General features: G+C 36.0%; 2 protein-coding genes and 1 long non-coding RNA gene across 9 annotated transcripts in view; 1 reads left to right on the top strand and 2 right to left on the bottom strand.

Moving 5' to 3' along the window:
* hnrnpc (heterogeneous nuclear ribonucleoprotein C) overlaps nucleotides 1-6,636 on the bottom strand; it is a 32,598-nt gene extending 25,962 nt beyond the window's left edge. For 2 of the 7 annotated variants that reach the window (XM_030162442.1, XM_030162438.1), the window contains exons 1-2: nucleotides 6,531-6,636; nucleotides 3,703-3,736 (exon numbers count right to left, since the gene is read on the bottom strand). Coding sequence is in view for 1 of the 7 variants with exons in the window: in XM_030162437.1 (XP_030018297.1) it covers nucleotides 3,703-3,736; nucleotides 5,801-5,816 (50 nt within the window). In the remaining 6 variants the exon portion in view is untranslated. Of the gene's footprint in view, nucleotides 1-2,332; nucleotides 2,352-3,702; nucleotides 3,737-5,800 lie in introns of those variants that run through there. The other 5 variants (XM_030162437.1, XM_030162439.1, XM_030162440.1 and 2 more) reach the window with 4 other exon arrangements.
* LOC115438676 (uncharacterized) lies at nucleotides 385-13,924 on the top strand. Its single transcript, XR_003938130.1, has 3 exons — nucleotides 385-500; nucleotides 7,002-7,003; nucleotides 13,913-13,924. It is a non-coding gene; the product is annotated as an uncharacterized LOC115438676 (long non-coding RNA).
* Nucleotides 10,351-24,706, bottom strand: LOC115438674 (FH1/FH2 domain-containing protein 1). The gene is made up of 9 exons (XM_030162435.1): nucleotides 23,623-24,706; nucleotides 20,158-20,298; nucleotides 19,785-19,967; nucleotides 18,428-18,547; nucleotides 18,177-18,338; nucleotides 15,453-15,706; nucleotides 13,566-13,788; nucleotides 13,375-13,483; nucleotides 10,351-10,668 (listed from the first exon to the last, which is right to left on the bottom strand). The coding sequence occupies exons 1-9, from the start codon at nucleotides 24,115-24,117 to the stop codon at nucleotides 10,640-10,642; spliced, it is 1,716 nt and encodes a 571-aa protein (XP_030018295.1). The 5' UTR covers nucleotides 24,118-24,706; the 3' UTR covers nucleotides 10,351-10,639.
* Nucleotides 24,707-24,910: the final 204 nt, after the last annotated feature.

The following is a 24,910-nucleotide window of genomic DNA, read 5'->3' on the forward strand; positions in this document are numbered from 1 at the left end:
AGTACCATATTGCTTCAGTTTCACAGTTCGTCATGTCTTTTATGGATTGTCTCTCCCAACTCACCATATATTTTTAGTAGCATTTTTTTTTTTTTTTAAATCAATTTCTAGAAATTTCAGGCAACCCCATTTGAATTCCAGGCGACCCCATATTGGGTCCTGACCCCAAGGTTGAAAAACACTGGTTTAAACACATGAACTCAAAGTGGGGTTCATGGCAGACACTGACCATGAACTCGTGGTGTAAAACACTACTACTGACACATGGGTTCCACAAACGTGTCTTATTACATAATCTTATGACGAATAAAGACCCAGTGCTACTTTTGTGGCAGTTCGCAAATGAAATTTTCTCTCTATTTAACCTTTCTTAAGGGATTTATAACCATTTTTTATACAGTAGAACCTTGACTTACGAGCTTAATTTGTTCCGTGACCGAACCCGTAACTCAATTTGGTCGTATATCAAATCAATTTTCCCCATTGAAATTAACTGAAATGTCATTAATCTGTTCTAGATCCATAAGCTGAAATAGATCGAGATAATGTCTAGCGAATCCAAAACCTGTTTATAACCTGTGTAACGCATTTTGAACCTATTTGTAACTTATATTGAACTTATCACCAACGCTTATTGACGTGTTCTGGATGACCTCTTCTCACCTCTTCCAGACACGAGGCAAAGCGTTTCTGCACCCCCCCACCCCCCCACCCCGGAAAGCGACCGGACTTTGTTATGCAGCAGGAGATAAAACCTGTAATACCTAATATCACCATAATCTTCAAATTTAGAATTACATTGACAAAGCTAATGAACTAAAATTAAATACTCATTAATTTTCCAAAGCCACAGGGAGCCACAGCAGCTATGACAACATCGGCTGCATATCTGAAGCTTGCTCGTAACTCAGATTTTGACTCACAGCTCACAGCAAAAAAAAAATCATTACTCCACAAACTCCTACCACTGTAATATTATCCTCTTTATTTTGGGTTTTTTGTTGTAAATCATGTATTTTTCTATATTTTATTTATTGATCATGTAGATGATTATTAAAACTCAGATTAAAGTTGAGGGTTATTATATCAGAAGAGAAAGTGACTTTTTCAGCAAAAACATCATTAACTGAACATAAACCAAGTGTCTCCATCCACTGTCATTGATCCAACTCCATGGGTTTTACTGGGGAATCAAAGTTGTAGAAGATGACAGTGTTTCCACGGTAACCACGGAGCCTCTGAAGGTCCAAATGGGTCACATCTGATGACCATGAAAAGACGACAAACTGAATTTCACACCAATTATTACATATATTAATAGGATTAATGGATCAACAGGTATTAAACAGTTTAGATCAGTAGATACTTTTGGTCAATGGTGGCTGTTTGGGTCTTTATGGGTTAATTACCCCACCCCCTGAAGGGGAGGTAAGGGGTATTGTTTGTGGTTTGATTTGTTTGTTTCTTTGTTAACGCTCTAGCAGCAAAACTAGTGGTTGAATTCATACCAAATTGGGTTTATAGATTGCCAGTGAACCAAAATAGATGAGGTTACATTTTGGGAACAGTAGGTCCAAATTCAATTTTTTTTAAAAACTGCATGTGACTTTCATCACCAATTTTTCATTAAGCCCAAGTAGCCTAAGTATCACAAATCCGTAAATCTTTCCGTGATTACGCACCTGAATCTCTTCCCTCTAGGTGAACAATTTCAAAGTGTACTCCACCATAAAAAATCCATTTCTTTACAAACAGAGCTGGTAGGTCACTCTGGCATTTTCAGTGTTCAGTGCATACAGTGTTTCTGATGGAGTACACTATGAAATTGTTCACCATGAGGGAAGAAATTCAGGTGTGTAATCATGGAAAGACTTGCAGATTCGTGATACTTAGGCTATGACTCGGGCTTTACAGATTTAATGAAAAATTGGTGACAAAAGACATACGCAGCTTTAAATCTTTTTTCTTTTCCCATTTACTAAGAAAAGGCAAAATTTCAGATGTCTATTAAAACATCAATTTTGTTTCAATTTACTTCATACTTGCCACATGTATAGAGGCAATTGATATGCTGACATCACCACATGCATAGACATGATGACATCAGCTGGATCGATGCCAAAATAAGCTACAATACATGCCAGGGGCGGGGCTTATTGTGCCTGGCACCACTTGTTTTACACTGTGTTGATATGTAGGTAACCCACATCATTGTGTATCACTCAGCCTGACGATGATCCACTTCTAAATATTATTTGTTTTGCCCATTTAAGTCTCCTGTGTTAGCATATGGCATCTAATTATTTCTCCACTGCATGAAAACAGCAATTACCAAATGTTAAACAGCTCTTGGCAGCAACTGTCAGCTTGTTTTTTTAGTTTTGCAAGGCACAAACTGAATATCCTCCAGAGACCCAGCGATGCATTTTTTCCCTCTCTGTGGGGGACAAGAGTTTCACAGCTTTATTAAAAAAAAAAAAAGCTGTCCACTGCAAAGTACATTGCATAAAATAAATAAATAATGTATCAGGAAAAAATGTTGCACCATCAAAGCAATCATTTAATGTAAAATAGCCAAAACTTTTACTTTCCTGGGTCTCAGGAGGATATGGGTTCAACTGATTCATTGCAGGGCTATTTCTGCTCAAAATGCAACATTAATGAGGACACTGTGACTGTGTTCAGGTCACTGGTTCATTAACACCGTCATGAGATTTCCACCTTATAACATTTTTCATCCTTATCTGGGGCTTACTGTACAAGTGCTGCTAAGACTAATGAGAAAACTACTGCATGTATAATTTAATTTTGCTTCGTGAGTGGGTTCATTCACATCGATGTACGATTTTAGTGTTTGTGCTTAAACAGTGATAGACTGCCAGTGCAGCTTTTGAGATTCATGTCTGAAGACAAATGCGACAATCAGCTGTGGGTGCAGATTTTGTGGGGAGATTTTAATAGATTTAATGGTTTAAAAAAGAGAAAGAGTGAGAGAAAGACCTGTGTTTGAAGTTAAATCACTTCAGAATGACTGAAATATAACAAAAATGTGACTGATTAATGTGGCTACCATCTATACTTACATAAAGAGTAAAAAACCAGTTAGTAATCAATGGGTATAGAGTAAAGGCATGCTCATTTAATGGGATCACTACAAACCCAATGTTGCTGTCAATTCCAATAGCAATGCCTCAAAAATAGCACAAAGCATTGTTTTTTCTGTGGGTAGTAGGCCAGTTTTGAATCTAATGACATGCACACTCACATAAAAAAGCAAAGGCTGCAAAAAAGAAGAAAAAAAAAAAAAAAAAAAAAGAAAAAGAAAGGCCCAGTCCTTAACCTGGGGACTGGATGAAGGGGATGAGCTGTGGGAGCGCTCTTCATCAGTTAGCTAAAACAAATCAGGCCACTTAAAATGACCACTGACAGGATCCATTTGGTAATCATCCTCTGTGAAATGTAAGGGGGTTGTATCAGTGTTAAACAGGTTGAAAATTAGGTTTCATCTTCTACCACAGCACAAAAAAAAAACAAAAAACAAAAACACTACATGCTACTTGCTCTAGAGGAAATCCAAAAGGAGCAGAAATGGGATAAATCACAAAAAGGGTGAAAACAAAAGATTTTTTTTTGTGTGTAAAAGTTGCAAAAGTTGAGGTAAAAACGAAAAAAAAAAAAAAAAAAGGGTTGAGACAAACTTACGATTTGTCGATGCTCAAAAAAGTGGCTTCAAAAACTAAACAGGGGGGAAACAAAAAAGGTAACGTTAGAACTGAACCGCTGTGAAGTGGAACAACAACAACAAGCACAACAAAGCACAGCAGGAACTGAATGTGGAAAATGAACTTGATAACTACACAATAAAACACACATCTGTGGTGGATCGACCTCCTAAATTCATAAAGATAAGATTTACAGTTACATATGGTTATCCTAAAGTCATACATTACACGGACAGAAGTATTGGGACACACTGAATTCTTTTCTAACCGGGGTCTGTGATACAAAACAATGACAACAAATGTCATAATATAGTTTTATATTGTCATACATATCATTGCATTGGTTAGTTTGATTTGAGTTATCTTTGCATCAGAGATGGTTTTTACTTAATTCCTCTTAACAGTGTTTTTAGTAATTCTTTTTTAATCCATGACTATGATTTTAAATGTTCTACCTCTAAATTTCTAAATTATTTTTTCGTGCTCTGACTATAAATAATAATTTTCTATCACAACTCACTATCTACTTTCTTCAAATTTCCCATTACACTTTAAGGAAATATTTATATTTATGAACTATATAGACCAAAATATTGGGACACATCATGGCTACAGCTGTAAAACAGACATATAAACATCAATATTAATAATCAATATGATACTTATTATAATATAAAACTATATTATGATATTGGTCGTGATTGTTTTGCATCCCAGACCCCTGTCAGAGAACAAACACTTGAATTCAATGTGTCCCAATACTTTTGTCCAAATAGTGTATGATTTAGGTAATTATGCTATAATGAGACTAACAATATTCTAAAATATATAACACACAAAAACCAGTGTTGATCAAAGCTATCTAAAACACAATACATAAATTGTTTGCAAGATAAATATTTTCACTTTTGTCTTATTTTACAAGTGTAAACTACATCTATCATGGCTCAAATGACAATAACTTGAGGTAAACTCAATCTGTGATCAATTTTAACATGTTCTGCTGCACAATGTATTATTTCTTACTAACTGTATTTGTATATTGTGACTTGTGTTCTTTTATCATGTCATACCTAGTGATGAATGTAAATCTGGAATGCTATATCTTTATTTTTCACTAAGATGCATTATAAAATTAGCAAAGTAACATGACAGAAGTGGCTTCAGTTAATGCATGAATAAAAACATTTTTTTGCCTGCATTTTTTAGGCATTAACACACATCTGGTGTTGTAACAGAAAATGTAGTGGTAGTCAAATGATACCTACTTCAATTAATTTCTTATTTCAAGCCTAAATGGATTTTCTTCACATTCGTTTAATCACAAATTTGGATATTTCTTTGCATGTACAGCTGAAACATCTGGAGCTACTTTAAACTACAAAAATATTGTTTTAAATAAGGGTCTACATACCCTCCAAAAATAAAGTATTACTGTATTTCAGTTGAATCGCTACTGCTGGATGTATGTTTTATGTGTCCACAGACTAGGATAGAAAGTCAACTATGACATTTGTTTTATGTTCGGAACATTTCAGAGAGTGGTGTCAGCTTCAAAGTGCACAAGGCAACACCAGTCTGGTGGGCAGAGGGTGGGGGGGGGGGTGGGGGGGGCTTATGTTGGGGCCCAATGCCTCCACCTCCTCCTCCTCTACAGGTGTCAGAGTGAGGGGTGTGCTGCAAAAACAGCGCCCCTGGAGCCTGGACAGACTCCTGTTCAAGGACACTTCCAGAGGACACATTTGGGGGGCATAGTAAGGGGACAAATCAGGGGAGGGGAGGGGAGGGGAGGGGAGGGGGGGTGTCAAACTGGGATCTTACAGTTCTGTTTTGTTTGAGTGGGAATAAGGATGGGGGTGGGGAGGGGCACCATCAACCTAATCTCTAACCTGTATTGAGATTTTATTACAAATATGTTTGCATCTATTGGAAAAGTGATGAGTAAAGATCACAGCAAATACTGAGGTCTAGGCCTGGCCCTGCTGTGGGCCTCCATCCTGGGTCAGATCCACAGCTCAGAATGTACTGGCACTGAATGAATGGGTCACTTTTTTTTGTTTTGTTTTTTTCTGAATTACCAAATGCACAGATCATGTCTTGCCCAATGCTACAGAATTCCACAAGTCTTTGACTGCACAACACATCAAAACACTGTTGTGTACATGCTCCTTCAAAAACGCCCCCACTTTCCAACTGGGGAAAAACATCTTCCCTGAAAAATTACATCATTCCCAAGTGATATGCTGCAGAAAATAATACTGTCTCAGCACTGACAGAATCACAGAAGAAACAAGAAAAACTGGTCTTTTTTTTTTTTTTTTTTTTTTTGAGTCAATGTCACCGACTGCAATTCACGTTACAGGTGGGGGTAAAGCAAAGAGAGAGAATAAAAACCCCGTTAAAAAAAAAACAGATTTCCATGAAAAAAAAAAAAAGGCGACTCGGTTTGAACACTACAGTCCACAAAAGACTGGAACAAGATTCCATTATTCCCCTCCTCGGAAATATCACCACACTCATATAACAAATAACACCGCAGCACCTGAAAAATGGACGTTTCATGGGAAAAAAACAAAGCAAAAATCTTGACGTGGAAGCTACTAAAACTAGTTTTGTTTTGCTTTTTTTTCTGCGCAGCTCTCACACCGCCATCACAAAATGAACGCCACTACAGCCAACACAGTCTGAGGAACACCAGCCAGGAAAAATGCATTAAAAATAAAAACAAAAAAAAAGTCCCCAAGACGGCTCAGAGTCAGGAAAAAATTAACAAAAATAGGGAAAAATCTCTCGGTTAAAAATACTCACCAGGAGCTTAATACTAAAAATGAGTAAAATTCAGCGCTGTTTTGACTCGGATAGGTAAAGGTCCGCTTACGGCTCAGGAGGCTGATCGTATCACCTTGAAAACCACTGGACACGAAATGGCGTCGACGAAGCACGTACGACGTAAAGCACACGCCCACTTCAGTATCTCAAATTGTGATAGGATGGTTTGGTTGCCTGGTTTCCGTATACGTTACGCTGATTGGTGGATACGCACGTCGGTCAACTCTTGCATGACGACACGGCGCATACATTAGGCTGATCTGAGGAAACACAAGCCTGAACCCAAACAACGGTCATGTCTGTTATGTATAAAAAGCAACGGGTTTTTTTTCGTTTAGAACAGGGGTTTCTAAAGTGGGGTACTTGGAAAAAGCCCAGCCGGTAGTTTAATTTTTTTTTTTTTTTGGGGGGGGATACATTAAATAAGTCATCATATAGTTAGTTAGTTAGTAGTAGTTTATTTTGAGCACATAGAATCATCAGATAACAAAGAATCATACAACATGGTCAAAACAAATAAATAAATCTAATTTTTTTGCGCTCAAAAAGGAGTGGGAAGAAGTATAACTTATTGACTCCCACCCCCTTTTTACAAACTAATAATCTAACTAGATCTGCTTCCTTTGCTTTGTTAACACACATTTTCCTCTGTATATATATATTTTTTACAATAACACAAAACATCCATAAAAACCATTCATAAATACACAATCAGATTTGCAATAATCAACCGTTTTTAATATAAACTATTAAAAAAAAATTTACACTTTAAATATTACTCCAAATTCAATGATCAATAAATATGATGGTATGTTCTTATCATGATAACCAATTAACTATAATATCTTATTTTATGCGTACTGTAATGTTCTATATTTTGTTATTATAGTGGATTTATACATCCTTTTAAATGCACAGATTGAAGAAGACATTTTTAAGTTTTGCTCCAGATTATTCCACAGATGTACCCCTCTAACAGAGATACACTGGCTTTTTCTGTTTGTTCTACACTTAATTTTCTTGTAGATTTCAGTTCCCCTTAAATTATAATTACTTTGCCTGGAATAAATAATGAAAATTAATGCTGAAATATAAAGCAACATATGTTTATATAATAGTTTGACTTTATTTGTTTAAACTTTGGTATCATTTTAAGAACATTTCTATTTTATATTATTTTTGTCGATGAAAGGTTAATTTATTAATTAATGACCAGTTTATTTATTTTTCTTATCAATGAAAGAGGGCACTTTTCAGTTTATGTTTTGCACACGAGATTTACTTTTACTTTTAATTTAATTAATTTCTTACATATATATATATATATATATATATATATATATATATATATATATATATATATATATATATATATATATATATATATATATGTATACAGTTAACCCTTTCATGCATAGTGGTCACTCCAGTGGACAGCATTTCTCATGCTGGTCTCTTGTATATTCATGGGTTTTGTTGTTTTAGTTCCATATCAGCCAACACAGTGGACTCTTATGCATCATCCTATACACTGTAATTCATAACATTACTGTAACTTTGCTGCTCTTGATAAACCTGATCTGCAGTAACATGTTTTAGTGTAAATCAATTGCTAATTTTTATGACACTTGTAATTAACAGTTTTCTGAAACAAAAAGTTTTTTTTTTGTTTTTTGTTTTTTTTTGCATATCCTCCTGAGACCCAGCAATGCATTGTGTCCTCTATAGGGGACAAAAGTTTGACAGTTTAACTAAAATGCTGCCCATTGCAAAGGACATTCCATTAAAAAATCAATAAATAAATAAAAATTATTTTAAAAATGTATCTGAAAAAACTGTTGCATTATGCAGTTTCCAATCAAGACAATTTTTTAGAGTAAAAAAGCTAAAATTGTTAATTTCCTGGGTCTCGGAAGATATTATCTCCATGAAATGAGTAATAACTAGTATTTGAGTAGGATAAAAATGTGAGAAAACATCAGATTAGTGGCATTAAAAATGTTTTTATTTCATAGTTTTCACACAGTATATCACTTTCTGATGATGGGTTTTAAATAAATGTTTCTTTGCTTCAAAAATTAAATGCATGGTGTCCAGTTGAGTGGACATTTTTGTAACTCCATGAAAAATACGTTCATAAAAAAAATTAATTAATTAATTAATCAATTGCATTGTTTTTTTAATGCCTACAGAGGAATAAAAACACTCAAGAAAAAATATTGACTAAGGTTCTCATAATTCATGCATGAAAGGGTTAAAGTTATATTGTTTGTTTACAAAGTTTTGAAAATATAACCAGACACCTTTGGCACAGGAACAAATTTTGCCTTATTTTTTCAATCAAAAATGTGTTGGGGGTACTTGTTAAAAAGTATATTTAGAGGGTACTCTGCTGTAGAAAGTTTGATAACCACTGGTTTAAAAGAAGCAGTCTGCAGCTTTGTCTGTAAATCCATGTGTTTCCTCATATCAGTAACATCAGACACAACAGACAGCATGCTGAATATATTGTTACCTAACATGAAATGCAATTAATGCTAGAGTGTTACATCAGAAAACTACTAAACTGGTTTGAAATGTAGAATATCATAATAGCAGAGAGTCTTGGCATTCAAATACACTTAACATATTAAAAGCAAATGTAGAGAATGTGCCATTTCAGGGTATCCATATTTATGGAAAGTCCTATGCATATTGATGTTTGCATAAGCTGGAGGCTATATAATAATAATAATAATAATAATAATAATAATAATAATAATAATAATAATAATAATAATACAAAATGCCTGAAAACTTAATTTTCATATGTGGAATTTCAGAGAGGCAGTAAATTCTTATTGGGTTGTAAGTTATAATCTAGTGGCATTGTGATTAAATTGTGTAACTTGAAGAAAGAATACTGTAATTCTTTGCTGTATTTGTCCTATATTTTTACAGTAAAATATTATTTAAAAAAAAAAAAAAAAGTAAAGCTAGTCCTTCTACAAATTACTGTAGTTGCAGAAGATGTAAGTGATCTCCTGGTAAAATGGTATGCTACATCCATGAGTAGGTTAAAAAAAAAAAGTCATTTTACAGTCTTGTAACCATAACTACAGTGGAGCTGTCTGTAAGAGTACAAAAAAAAAAAAAAAAAAAAAAAAAGTATTTCATTTAATAAATGGAACTCTGAAATTAAAGTCTAACTTGGTCAGCAGGTGACCTGTCATACAGACCTGTCAATCAAAGCCTGTATTCAGAGCCTGAGATCAGAGTAATGGAATAAATATTTAATGATGTACCACCACGTCACTTATTAAAGGTACGTAATAAAACTGATGACACTGGATGCCACCAGTTCATCACAGGACTCTGATGTAGTATACTGGAAAAAATCAAAATCTTACCATGTGTATTTTTCTCATTTCTAGTCAAAATATCTCATCACACTTAAAAGAAGACATAATCAAATCAAAAATCATAATCAAAAAATCTTAATTCAACAAATCTTACCAAGATAATTTTCACCTGTTCCATTAGCAGATTTTTTTTGTTTAATTCAAGCAAAGAAATCTGCCTTGAAATGAGATTTTCCAGATCTACTGTCTAAAAATAAGTTCTTATATCTCACTGAAAAGTTACTCTTTAGGTGATTATGTCTTACTTTAAGTCTCATGAGGTATTCTGACTAGAAATGAGAAAAATACACTTCGTAAGATTTTATTAAAAATGCATTTATCTGAAGTCATCATTAGTTACATCCTGTGGGGAAATATGTCTAAATTTCTCTCTTATTATTGGGTCTAAAAAGCTGGTAAAGTACCAGGTACCAAAATGAACCCAGTTTTGGGTTTGCAAAAACTAAATGAATAAATACCACCATCATCATTTTTTTTTTTTTTTTTAAATGTACTTTATGTGTTGAATTCAAACAGATTTAGTATGACTTGAGATGTGGACTCTTACGTAACTAACAAGTGTTTATATGTCTCTACATGAGTGTAAATAAGGAAAAAAAATAAACAAAGCGAAAGGATCATAAATAATATAAACAAAACAGTTTTGATCTACACCAGTGACTGAAAGGCTTCAGGAAATCAGCAAAGTCACCACGTCAGTTTCCTCGAGAATGGACCTGAGAAACAAAAGCAAACATAGGATTAGTTTGACATATTTGAGTCCAGCTGATCGACAAGTGTGTTTAACCATATGAAGACCCAGACAGCCACGAGCTACCACAATCATTTGCTGGTATAAAATGTTTAATACCTGTTGATCCACTAATTCTATCAATACATGCAAATAATTGGTGTAAAATACAGTTTGTCGTCGTTTCATGGTCATCAGATATGACCTATTTGGACATTCAGAGGCTCCGTAGTTACTGTGGAAACACCGTCATCTTCTACAACATTGATGGAGTTTGATCAATGACAGTGGATGGAGACATCTGTTTTATGTTCATTTTTTGATATCTTTGTTGAAAAAGTCACTTTTTTTTTTCCAGTTTCTCTGTTTCTGATATAATAACCCTCAACTTAAATCTGTGCTTTTATGAACATCCTACTATATAATGCACGTTCTGTGTCTGTCCGTCCAATTGATGTCCCGATGTTGCAGCACAGGAGGGCATTTGTCCAGATTTTCCTCAGCCTTCACAGACCCAATCGCCGCCAAAGTCACCAAATGAATAGAAACATTACCTGACTATCTACAAGGCACAATTTTATGTCCGTATTCAAATGTTGTGAGGTATGCTGGGTGATTTTAGCCTCTCATGCTATCGTACAATGGCACCACGGGTACAATGCCGCTAGTCTGCATAATCAGTAAATGAACCCTTTCATGCATGAATTGTGAGAACCTTAATCAAGATTTTTTTTCCTGAGTGTTTTTATTCTTCTTTAGACATGAAAAAAAGAATGCAATTGAATTTTTTTTTTTTTTTTTTTTTTTTTTTATGAACCTATTTTTCATGCAGTTCCAAAAAATGTCCACTCAGCTGGACACCATGCGTTTAATTTTGGAAGCAAAGAAACATGTATTTACTGATATATTATGTGAAAACTATGAAATAAAAACATTTTTAGTGCTGCTAATCTGTTGTTTTCTCACATTTTAACATACTCTAATAGTCATTAGTCACTTCATGGAGATATTATGCAAAATAATAATTAAAAAAAACTTTTAATTGCAGTTTAATAACAATAACAAACAATTAATTTACACTCAAACATGTTACTGCAGATCAAGTTTATCTAGAACAGCAAATTTACAGTAATGGTATGAATTTCAATGTTTAAGATGATGCATAAGTGTCCACTGTTTTGGCTGATATGGAAGTAAAACAACAAAATACATGAATATATAAGAGAACAGCTGGAGAAAAGCTGTCCACTGTAGTGACCACTATGCATGAAAGGGTTAAATACAGGAAAATACATGATTTGATGAAGAAGAAGAAGATAAAAGAGAAGAAGAAGGAGAAGATAAAGGAGAAGAAGGAGAAGAAGATGATGATGATGATGGTGAAGAAGAAGTCGTCTTTGTCAGATTGTCTTAGGAACCTGACAGACTCTCCAGCATTCATCTGTTCTCACTTTTCTGTTTCCGACCCTTGCCTGATTTTGACCACGTGTCTTCGCCTCAGTCCTGCTAACCTGACCTGTGTTCTGCCTGTGACCCTGAGTTTAGTGATTTCTGGATTTTCCTGGTTTCAACTCTGCCTGGCCCGACCACATCTCTTCGCCTGTCTCCCGGTAACCTGCCTGCCTTTGTTCTGGATCACATCTCTTCGCCTGCTCCTCATTATGCTCACTCTGTTATTCCTATTTCTGTGCTGTGTGTCTTCAATAAAGACATTTCTGCATTTGGGTCCTAACCTAAACCATGACACATATAATATTTTCTTATTTTAACCCTTTCATGCTTATTGGTCACTACAGTGGACAGCTATTCTACATCTGTTCTCGAATATATTCATGGGTTTTGTTGTTTTAGTTCGATATGAGTAAACACAGTGGACACTTCTGCATCATCCCATACACTGACATTCATACCATTACTATAACTTGGCTATTCTTGGTAAACCTGATCTGCAGTGACATATTTGAGTGTAAATAAATTGCTAATAAAAACTGCACATATGATAAAATGTGAGAAAACATCAGATTAGCTGCATTAAAAATGTTTTGGTTTTGTATATCACTTTCTGATATTCAAAAATTAAACACATGGTGTCCAGCGGAGTGGACATTTTTGGAACTCCACAAAAAATTATGAAGGTAGATATGTTTTTTTTTTTTTTTTTTTTTTTTTTATTGCTTTAACAAAAAAAAAAAAACAAAAAAAAAAATTCATCTAAAAAAAAAAAAAAATCAATTAAAAAATTTTTTTCACTTCAATCAAAGAAAAAAAGTGTTCAAATGCAATTTTTTGGATCGTAGATTTTTTATTTTTTCATTCAAACACTTTTTTTAATTGAATTTTTTTTAGTTAAAGCAATAAAGAAACAAATCTACCTCCATAAAAAACAGGTTTATTAAAAAAAATTCAGTTGCATTGTTTTTTCATGCCTAAAGAGGAATAAAAACATTCAGGAAAAAAAAATCTCGACTAAGGTTCTCATAATTCATGCATGAAAGGGTTAAGAAAACTTGAGTACAATTTAGTATAATTTCCTTACTGCACTGGTAGATACTTTTATATTTTAACCCAATAATGAATTTAATGTTACTATTTTTGTACATTCCTTTTTTTTGCAGTGATGACAGTTAAACTGAACCTCTCACTGCCACCAAAGTCCTACTGGGTCTTTATGGGTTAAGCAGAAACCTTTCACCTTGGATGTCGCCCATCCTCCTGCGGTTTCGAGGCAGCGTGGCGTCCAGTCTTGAACTGGACTCTGGCGTTCTCAGCACCTCTTCCAGTCTACTCTGCTCGTCACATTCCTGGTGAAACAATCGGCACTTAAATCCTGAAAAACCATGGCTTCTTTGGAATGAATGTCTTGTAAACATCTGAAACATAAACCTGTGTTGGAGTTTGCTTGTGTTTCCTCCTGCCTACGGGGGTGTTAGGGCCTGGGCTTTCTGCTCCACTTTTCTGTCGTTCCCGTTCCCTCTGGAGCAGGACTGCCTGCCTCATGGTCCTGTACTCCAGAGAAAAGTTACTGATGGTTTTACAGAAGTCCTCTGCTTTGGTTTCTCTCACCATCGCTCGGGAGTAGCCGAGGAATAACAGGAAAGAGTGGAACCTGGAGGAACAAATAAAAAAAAAAAAAAAAACAGTTCTGATGTCATGCCAAAGATTGAAATGTATTATGTGGCAGAAATATGAACATAATGTGACGTGCCAATATGAATGTATGTGACCACTAGGGGGGGTAATGAGTCACTGTGGGTCTTCCATGATGATTAATGGAGACTGTAAGGCAGTGGTTCCCAGCCTTTTTTGGCTCTTGACCCCATTTTAACAACACAAATTTCTGGCGACCACAGACATTAAAAAAGGGGACTTTTTTTGCTAAAATTAATTTGTTTTTGATCATGTAATAGTTTGCTATACTATGTTGCAAATAAATGTTGATTTTAGACAACATTTAGTCTATATAATGCACATTATTATGGACAGAGACAGAAAAGTCAGGTGTAGATTACTGCACAAAGTGAGAATTTGATTTTCCTTGGTCAGGATATGTACAGTCAGTCCAGCTTGGATTTACAAGACTGACAAGTAATACTGAACAAACAATAACTCAAACTATGAATTATGAAAGAGCTGCAGCATCTGAAACTGACCACAATGAACATTTGACAGATAAACAGAACCACAGTGCTGCAGTTTCAGACTCAGTGTTTGTCATGTCTTTTATGGATTGGGATTGGCTCTCTCAATTTACCATATATTTTTTATTTGTAATTTTTTAATTTTTTTAAATCAATTACTAGAAATTTCAGGCAACTCCATTTGAATTCCAGGCAACCCCACATGGGGTCCCAACCCCAAGGTTGAAAAACACTGCTGTAAGGTTACATTTTACTGTATTTTTGTGGTTGTTTTTTATGTTTTTTTTTTTTTTTACATGTTTTTTATACGGACCTTTGAGTCTGAAATAAAGATTGATTGATTGATTGATTGATTGATTGAGGAAAGCTAACACCAGTGATGAGAACTGGTAAGAAACAACATCCAGGATCAATTAATACAGTATTTTTCCACCTTGGGGTCGGGACCCCATGTGGGGTCACCTGAAATTCATATGGGGTCACGTGAAATTTCTAGTACTGATTAAAAATTAAAAAAAAAAAAAAAGTAATAATAAATGTTTTTAATGGTTCAATATATATTTCGTGATAATTAAAACACCACACATATTCCTAATAAAAATCCAGTTCAAATAAAATGCGGGATATAATATCTGAGAAGGCATATCTTGATTGACTGGATCATGTGACCTTGTGCATTACTACGCTTCAACCTGTTGCACAGTCGCAGTCAGAAAACTGGACCGAACAGAGAATGGAAAGATTTCTTCTGCACTATGTATTAGTTGTGGTTGAATGCTAAAATTAGGAAAATAGTATTGTTTGATTCTTGTATTAAGTTAGTCATAAAGGTGTAAAAGCACTTGAGGGGTAGGAATAAATAAGTTTATACTTCTTTCTACTCCTTTTGATCATGTAAATTCAGACATGTACTTGAAGATAGATTCTGTTCATTTAAATGTTATTTAGTTTTTGTGTTATTTTGCTTTGTTTTGTTTTATTTTTTTCTTGGAATGTTATAAATAAATAAATAAATAAATAAATACATAAATAAATAAATAAATAAATAAATAAACCTTTAAATAGATAAAACCCACAGAAGCTTTAACCAAAGTCACAGCCCAACTCCATGAAGCTCAACCGGTCGACCCACCTGTTGACCACCCGTCTGTGGACCGCTCTCAACACCTTCAGCCTCTCCTCACACTCTTTCAGAAGCTTCGGCAGCTTGTGCCGGAGTGAACCCTCAAGAGTGGAGACCTCATCTTCTCCTCCACCTCTCCTTTTATCCGCCTTCCCTACTTTCTTCTTCTCCTCAGACTTCTCCAGTATTTTAAGCTGCTCCCATGATGCTTTGCACAAGGCCTCTAGCTGGGTGAAGTTGGACTGGACTAAGGAGTACTCACACTTAAAGAAGAGAAAGAGAGAGAAAAATGGTTTAATAAATGAACATTGGTTACGATAGATAGACAGATAGATAGATAGATCTCCAGTCGGATGCAGGTGCATAAATAACGGCAAAGTGCATAATAGAATATGATTTCAGACTAGGTTTAAACGTCAGCCAGAGGTGAGTTTATAGTAAAGTTCTCACATAGTAGCAACTCCAGTAAAATCCCTACACATACACGCACTGACAGGCTGTTTTTCACATTCCATTTGAACACACTGTTCTATAGAGAGTTGAAAACATGAAACAGGACAGAGTCTGGGTAGATTAGTTCTATATTTGACTTTTACTAGTTTCATTGTCGTTTATCTATTGCATGGGTGTCAAAACCGGCCCACCAGAGGGTCCAATCCGGCCCATGGAATGATTTTGTGAAATGCAAAAATTTAGTTCACATTTGTTCAGGTTCCACATTTATCACAATTCAAATCCAGTGGATCAAACCAGTAAAATACTGACATAACCTATAAATATGGTCAACTACAAATTCTCTCTTTGTTTCAGAGCCAAAAAAAGTGAAATTACATGAAAATGTTTACACTTACAGGCTATCCTTTCATAAATAATGTGAATAACCTGAACAAATATGATCAACATGAAATATCTTAAGAGAAGTAAGTGCAATTTTCATAATATTCTGCTTGTAGCTAAATGTTTTGTGTATCTGTAGATCCACTATGATCTGTAGGTTGTAATGCACATTTGTAAATGAGAAGCTGAGGCATAATATTGTTAGAATTGCACTTCTTTTTCTGAATGAATTTCACTTTTTTTTTTAGCTTGCCAGCTGATAGGCTGTTGTACTTTGTTTACCGTACTCTAAAACATAGAGAAAAGTTTAGAATTGACATTATGCATATATTGTGTTTATATACAGAGTCAGCCAAAATCATGTATACACACATCAGGAAAAGAAAAACTTGCATAAATATTTAATTTGTATAATTTTTCTTTCAACAAGACGGTGCACTGCCACTCTACCACTGAGATGTGCAAGCTTATCTGGATGAGAATTTGCAAGGACACTGGCTACGATGAAGAGGTGCAGTCGAGTTCCCTGATTTAACACCTGCAGACTTTTACTCATGGGGGACCTTAAAGAATGTTGTGTATCGCAGGAAACCGACCACATTAGTGGCCCTTAGACAAGAAATTGAAAATGCATGTGCAGCAATCCCAGTGGACACTTTGGCCGACGTTAGCCAAGCAGTAGTTCATCGTACACGTAAATGTCTGGAAGCCAATGACCACCACTTTGAGCACCTCTTGTAATCGTAGAGGCCAAAGGAAACTTGTATTCTTCTAAATTTGGTATTGAAATATTTATGCAAGTTTTTCTTTTTCTGATGTGTGTATACATTATTTTGGCTGACTCTGTATATGTTATTATTATACTTGTCCAATATTGGGAGGATGCAGCCCTTTTACCTCCACCAGGAGGTATTGTGATCACTTTGCTTCGTGTGTTTGTTTGTGTGTTTGTTAGCAACTTTACGGGAAAACTATTCCAACCATCTTTACCAAATTGTACCCACAGATAGGCCTAGGCCCTGGGACCAACCCATTAAATTTTGGGCCAAGTAGGCCAAAGTTCAAGGTCACAGCAAGGTCACAAAATCTACAATTTTCCTATCTGTCATCATTGAGCAATTTTTGAAAATTCATAAAAAATTCAAAACGACTCCAATTAGCCTCCAATTTGATCCACCTATAGCTTATAACAATATCTTGTACCTGGGACAAAATTGTCCACATCCACTGTGGAATGTGGACTCTGTGGACATTTCAATTTAACATTGAAAATCCCATTTACGACACATTTTTCATTTACATATGTTTCTGTCTGGTTTATATATGTTTCTATGTGGTTTACTGCTGGTTGGCTGGTTTATATATGTTTCTATCTGGTTACCTCCACCAAGGAGGTTATGTTTTTGCCAGGATTTGTTTGTTTGTTTGTTTGTTTGTTTGTTTGTTTGTTTGTTTGTTTGTTTGTTTGTTTGTTTGTTTGTTAGCAAGATAACTCAAAAAGTTCTGGACAGATTTTCATGAAATTTTCAGGAAATGTTGATACTGGCACAAGGAACAAATGATTTTGGTGGTGATGGGGGGGGGGGGGGGGGGGGGCATCTACGCTCTCCGAGTGCTTTTCTAGTTTTACTTTGTCATACCCTTGTCCTTGAACCTGATTCCTTCGTACAGCTCTATATTTTTACTTTCTGCTGCTATAACCACTAACATTTTCCTCTCATCTATTTGTGTTGAACTGTCTTTTGTTGTGTTTATCTTTCAGTAGCTGTTATCTTAATGGAAGAAAAATATGAACAAAGAACCTTGGTAATCTCTTCGTGAGCACTATTAAAAAAAGAAATCCTGACGTAGGCTGAGCTCCAGGGTCAGCAGACAAACAGTGATGCAGTTACGCACCTTGCCAGCTTTAGTAACAGCAGTGATGTCAGTGTAGAGGTCAGAGGATTGTGGGTAGAGCTGCAGCAGCAGGACGCAGACATGGTGCAGCAGGGGCTGACGAGTGTGAGTATCCCTCACCTGCGACAACTTCCCCAGGTAACTCAGCTCAAAACCACGAGCCTTGGTGGGAAAAAGTAAAACTCACTAACATCCGAAAGACCTCCACATGTGTGAACGACGCAAACGCTACAGGGTCATGTCACACTCACCTTACACCCATTTAGAAAGTTACCGATGGCTAAGACTGTCGCCAGGATCCACCTAAAGGTCTGACTGGCAGCTAACTGCTCCATGGCCAGTTTGAGATGGAAAAGAGGCTCGGCGATTTCCTGTTAAGAGAAAGGAGACATTTAAAGGACAGCGTGATGAGTCATACAGTCGAGGTGAGACATCATATCCATTATTTATTTTTAGTCTGATGACATCTTTGCTGATGCAAAGTCATTTCAGCTGTGTTATTGAACTGCATCCCTATAGATAAAACCGGTTACTCAGACAATGTGGGCAGTATATGATGTGACTGTGTGATTATGTTTGTGTAGGTGTCCCTGGTGGTCACATACTTATACTCTCACAGGGTTAATACAGTACATTACAATGAGCCTGTTTACATGCACACCAATACTCCGATCAATACGCTGGAAAAAATCCAAGTCTTACCAAGTGCATTTTTCTCATTTCTGGTCCAAATATCTCATCACACTTAAAATAACAGAATCACCTAAAGCAGGGGTGTCAAACTCATGTCAGCTCAGGGGCCACATTCAGCTAAATTTGATCTGAAGTGGGCCGGACCAGTAAAATAATAACATAATAATACATAAATAATGTCAACTCCAAAATTTTCTCTATGTTCTCGAGCGAAAAAAGTAAATTTACATTATGAAAAAGTTTACATCTGTAAACTATCCTTTCAAACAATGTGCATAACATTAACAAACAGAAAAAAATAAGTGTAATTTTAACAATATTCTGCCTCAGTTTATCATTTACACATGTACATTATAACTTACAGATCACAGTGGATCTACAAATACACAAAACATTTAGTAACAGGCAGAATATTGTTAAAATTGTATTTACTTCTCTTAAGACGTTTCAGGTTGTTCATATTTGTTCAGTTTGTTCGCATTTGTTGTGAAATTATACTTTGTTTTAGTGGAAATATATGAATATATTTACATTTACAAAGAGAAAAATTTGGAGTTGTCATTATTTTTATGTATGTATATATTTATTAGGGACAGTGCATATTAATGAACATCTACAACAATTGCAGCTGTAAATATGCCAGATTGCAGCAACAGTGCTAATTTCCATCTTTATATGCTATTATGATAGTATTTTACTGGTCCTGCCCACTTGAGATTGAATTGGTCTGAATGTAGAACCTGAACTAAAAGGATTGTTAATATTTTAGTGTAAATTTCGCATTTCACAAATTCATCCCTAAGGCCGGACTGAACCCTCTGGCGGACCAAATTTGGCCCCCCGGGCCGCATGTTTGACACCTGTGTAATAATGGATACATCAGAAGTTCTTCCATCCATCTGCAGTTTCACTCACCCTCTCCAAAGAGTCATAGTCCAAAGCGAAGGCCCAAAGCTGAAGCCTGGTGCTCAGATGTGGGATTTCCCCCAAAGTGAGAAGGCAGAGTTCAGCTGCAGCTAAAGGGGAACGAGGGTTCTGGGCCTTGGCTTCTTTGATCAGATTAATTTCCTCTTCTGTTGGGATTATTGTCTGAAGCCTCTGTTTTAAAAGGGAAAATTACAAAAGAGTTGTCACAATGCAGGCCGAGCCACGACTGTCACTGGATCTCTTTGTACTTGTGTATATCCTCTGCGTCCTTCTCAGGTGTCTTTGTGCTATAACAATAGCAACACTGGTTGTTAATCTAATCCTGAAACTCAAATTCTGCAGGACACGACCTCTACTGTACCTGAACATCCTCTCTGTCGAGCACGGTGCTGTCCATGCTGTAGATGGCGGGGGGGAGGAGGCGGGGAGGGGGTAGGCTGCTCAGGGCGATGGTTATGATGTTACTGCGTTTCATGCCCAACACTGAGATGGAGGGCTGCTTCTGCGGTGGGAAATGAAGAAAACAGATGTGAGACAAAGACATTTAAGGGTTGGTTTATGATGGCAACCAGAAAATCTAATTTGTAGATGTGTTTCCTTCTGCAATTACTGTGTCAGAGGATCAAAACTGTGTCTACACCAAGTTCATCATGTCTTTAACCCATGAAGACCCAAACATCCACAGGCAACCAAAAACATCTACTGATCTAAACTGTTTAATACCTGTTGATCCACTAATTCTATTAATCCTTGTAAATAATTGGTGTAAAATACAGTTTGTCATTTTTTCATCGTCATCAGATATGACCCATCTGGATGTTCAGAGGCTCCGTAGTTACCATGGAAACACCGTCGTCTTCTATAACATTGATTCACCAATAAAACCCATAGAGTTAGATCATGACAGTGGATGGACACACTTGGTTTATGTTCAGTTAATGATAGATTTTATTGCAAAAGTCACTTTTTCTTCAGTTTTCTACTCATTCATTCATTCATTCATTTTCTGAACCCGCTTTATCCTCAGTAGGGTCACAGGGGTCGCCTGGATAAATCACTTAACAAAGGTTAAATAGAGAGAAAGACTCATTTGGGAACTGCCACAAAAGTGGCACTGGGTCTATGGGTTATGGGTATATGTTAAGATAATGATAGATTTAGCTTAAAAAGTCACTTTTTCTTCAGTTTTCTCTGTTCTGATGTAACAACCTTTGAATTGACTCTACATGATCAGTAAATTAAATACAGGAAAATGCATGTTTTTCACTTAAAAATGCAAAATGAAGTGGATAATATGATAATAAATGATAATAAATCACTTAAGAAAGGCTAAATGTAGAGAAAAAAATATTTAAGAACTGCCACAAAAGTAGCACTGGGTCTTCATACCTTAAACAATTTGAAGTTTCCATAAACTGACAGTGGTCGCTTTTCCATCGACCCTCAAATTGTACAAATATAACTTGCACAAAATTTACCTAATGGAAAAACGAAAATTTCACCAAAAGTCTTATTTTTCGATTAAAAGTTTTTGCACTGGCAAGAGGTGGTTTTTTGGGTGTGGCGCAAATGGTATATCAATGGTATACAAAACTGCAATGGAAAGACCTTTTTTCGCAACTAGAGTCAGGTGAATTTAAAAAACGGATGTTGACAGAGCAAAGAAGAAGAAGAAGAAGAAACATGTCATGGTATGTGTGGACACACCAGGAAACCCAATCATTTTTTATTTTAGTACGAGATAGAGGGGTAATATATAATAATAATAATAATAATAATGAATATATCTGTAAATCAACACTATATTTACGTTCGTCGCCATGTTTATGGATTGACTTCTCGCGTCATCTCGCAATAATAAATAAACAAATCATCACATTTGTGATTTAATGGAAAAACCCACATTACGCACTTCTGTTTTTTCGACATTCAGTAAATATTGTAAAGTTTTGCGCAGATGTCCAATGGAAAAGCAACTTGTGTCTTCAGGAATTTCAGATCAACCTACTGTTACTATTACGAGTCAGTTACGGTTTGTAGTTTATATCATCCAAGACAGACCCCACATTTTTATCTGTATAAATTATATTCTCACATTATTAGATCTCCCAGGAGGAACTGTGTTATGTGAAGTTCAAAGTAATGAACATAAAGTTAAAGTATCTTAAAGTTGTAATACCACTGATGGCCACTGGGGCCAAAAAAAGCCCAATTTAAATATATAATATATAATATAGACGAAAGCGGGGTACACATATAAGGATTTTACTAAATCTGAACAGAGTCGTTATCTGTTACAGACCCCACACGAAGATAAAAAAATCAGGCATTGAACAGTTTTGATCGTACTGTGCGTGGTGTGTTCCAATAATCTCAACACAGCACACACAAAACTATTCTGTCCCACCACTGATCTAGAATCTAATCCTCCAAGCCAGAAGTCTTGCGTGATCAAACGTGATCTAACAAAAACGAAAAAGAAGAAACATAGCAACAACCAGAAAACATAATGTGTAACATTGAAGAGGACATACGAGTGGAGGGAATGATTTTGTTCTTGGGACTATTTTTGACGGAAAAATCCTGAACTTAAAAAAAGAAACAGATCAGGTCGGCCATGCTTGTTTTTATTTATGCCTGCTTCCTTGTTCCTCAGTCAGCTCGCTTCTTGATTGGCTACATTTCGTTCCACGTCACAGTTCACACTCATGACTGGAAGAAGGTCTTTCCATTGCAGTTTTGCATGATATACCAATTGCGCTATGCCAAAAAAGTACTTCTTGCCAGTGTAAAAACTTTTAAACGAAAATGAGAGTTTTGGCAAAATTGTCATTTTTCCATTAGGTTAATTTTTATGCGTAAGTTATATTTGCGCAGTTTGAGGGTCAATGGAAAAGCAACTACCAACATCTTTGCTGAAAATGTCACTTTTTCTTCAGTTTTTGCTGTTTCTGATATAATTAACCCTCAACTTTACTCTGAGCTGTTATGAACATCTATATGATCAATAAATGATTTGATGTAGCTACATGATTTACACTGAAAAAACTCAAAATAGGGAGGATAATATTACAATAAATGATAATAAATCACTTAAGAAAGGTTAAATATAAAGAAAAAATAATTTGGGAACTTCCACAAAAGTAGCACTGGTTCTTTATGGGTTAAAGCTATACTGTATGATGTGGCATTTTTACACTTTTCTTTTGTCATCTTAAAATGCTCCTAATAAGTGTGTGTCAAATTAAAAAAATCAAATTAGAGCAGAAAAATAAATCAATATATAATATTTAATAGTTTGATTTATAGGTGTGCATTTTATGCACACTCGGTGACAGATGCTAGCATTTTTCAACATTTGACCTAGTGCCAAAAATAATAATGCAAATTAACCAATGTTGGAGTTAATCATTGACATATGCCAGGATGAAAAATCAAATATGTGATCCACTTTTTATGTAGTATATTGAAAAAAAATATTTTTTTTTGTTTTTTGTCTCCACAAAAATTGTATATTACATTACAAACATGGCATTTAAAGGGTTTGGTATTTTTATTTACGGCTCAAGTTGATGAAATAAAAAAAAAGTGTAAAGGAATTGAAAACAAACTGAATGAAATTTTTTTTTGACATTATTCCACAAGTGTGCGAAAAAGGCACACTTGGTGCTTAGTAAGGGCCTTGCTGGACGGGATACCGGAGGGTTAATTGTTTATATTGAGTTTTTATGAACGTATCAATATAAAAATGCAACAAAATATAGGTGGAGTAACGATCACACCCCCACTACATTCCTGAGGCATCATCCTGTGTCCTCATTCTTACCCGTTGTCCGCAAACCACATTAAAGCAGGTTTTACTGGTCTTAGACTCAAATAGATACTCCAGTCGATTTGTATCCAACTGAACCGGCTCCAGTCCAGCCCAGATCGTCTGAGTCCCAAAGCGGGTCATCCTGGGCAGGGGGGGTAAACTCTGCAGTTCCCTCCAATGCAGCTTCAAGGTGTGACATTTAACTGTCGCATCTTCGTGGGATGATGAAGGAAAGGGAGGGGGAAGAAGAGGAGGTGGAGGTGGAGGTGGAGGAAGAGGGGGTGGTGGAGGAGGTGCTGGGGGTCCGGGTAGACTTGTCGGTGTTTCATTGTTTGAACCGGACCCCTCGTCTTCTGTACTGTCTGCCTCCAGATCTTCTTCATCCCACAGGTCTGAGAAGTCCAAGGTGTTGAGGCAGAGACGGGCAGCAGGTTTTAGGAATGAACCCCAGGACGGGTCTAAATCCCAGGTCAGGGTGTAATCCTTTGTCTGGTCTGACTCCTTCATCAGTCTCTCAAAGATGTCCTTGATTGATATCCAGGGGTGTTAACTCAATAAAACAGGTCACAGTTGTATCATTGTTGAGTCGAGATTACTCCAAACGTTCCTCAAATTCAAATAAAGCAAAAAATGTCCAGTTGGATCTGATTAAGTCCATATTTTTTTTCCACGCAGCAGGAAACGCGACTCATTCCTTGTCTGTTGGTCTCACTGTTGATTCCTTTCACACGCTGTAGATGCATCTGAATGTCTGTGGATGCTCTTCCTCACTTGTCGACCACAGAAGTGCATAACTCACACATCCAAATCACAATCTCTGAACCACCCCTGGGTGTTCTCACAACACCGTAACCTGCAATTGCTTTTGCGTGCAGTGTTTGTCCTTCAAATTGAAAATGTCGAGTAGAGTTTAATGCTGTTGTCCTGTGTGTCTGCCAGTCCAAAAAAAGAACTTCTTTTTTTAAACGAGTTTTGGAGCGTTGTAACACTGGTCTGCATCTGAATCACCAAATGACGTACGTCTGCATCCACCCTTTGACTTCAATCCCTCTTCGTCTTTAAATGACAGTTTGGATAGAGCAAAAAACAGAAAGATCTGGTGAGAGAGTCGCATTGGTCCGTTTCTCCAACGGTCTTGATTTATTTGAGTTGCACCCTTTTCCTTAATTTTCTTATCAAACCAGCATCTCCTGTTTGTATTGCTACTTGTGTATATACAAACCACTCTATCTGCCTCTGAGGATCTGGTACTTCCCTCTTCTTATGCCCCCCCCCTTCTCCCCTGTGAGCGCATGAAAAG

Source organism: Sphaeramia orbicularis, chromosome 18 (genome assembly GCF_902148855.1).
Source record: "Sphaeramia orbicularis chromosome 18, fSphaOr1.1, whole genome shotgun sequence".
NCBI classification, from domain to species: domain Eukaryota; kingdom Metazoa; phylum Chordata; class Actinopteri; order Kurtiformes; family Apogonidae; genus Sphaeramia; species Sphaeramia orbicularis.

Coding starts and splice junctions, on each gene's coding strand:
- LOC115438674 (XM_030162435.1), bottom strand. CDS start 24,117: ATGAAGGAGTCAGACCAGACAAAGGATTACACCCTGACCTGGGATTTA. Junction 13,789..15,452: donor CACAGACGGGTGGTCAACAG/GTGGGTCGACCG, acceptor TTGTTCCTCCAG/GTTCCACTCTTTCCTGTTAT. Junction 13,484..13,565: donor ACAAGCAAACTCCAACACAG/GTTTATGTTTCA, acceptor TTGTTTCACCAG/GAATGTGACGAGCAGAGTAG.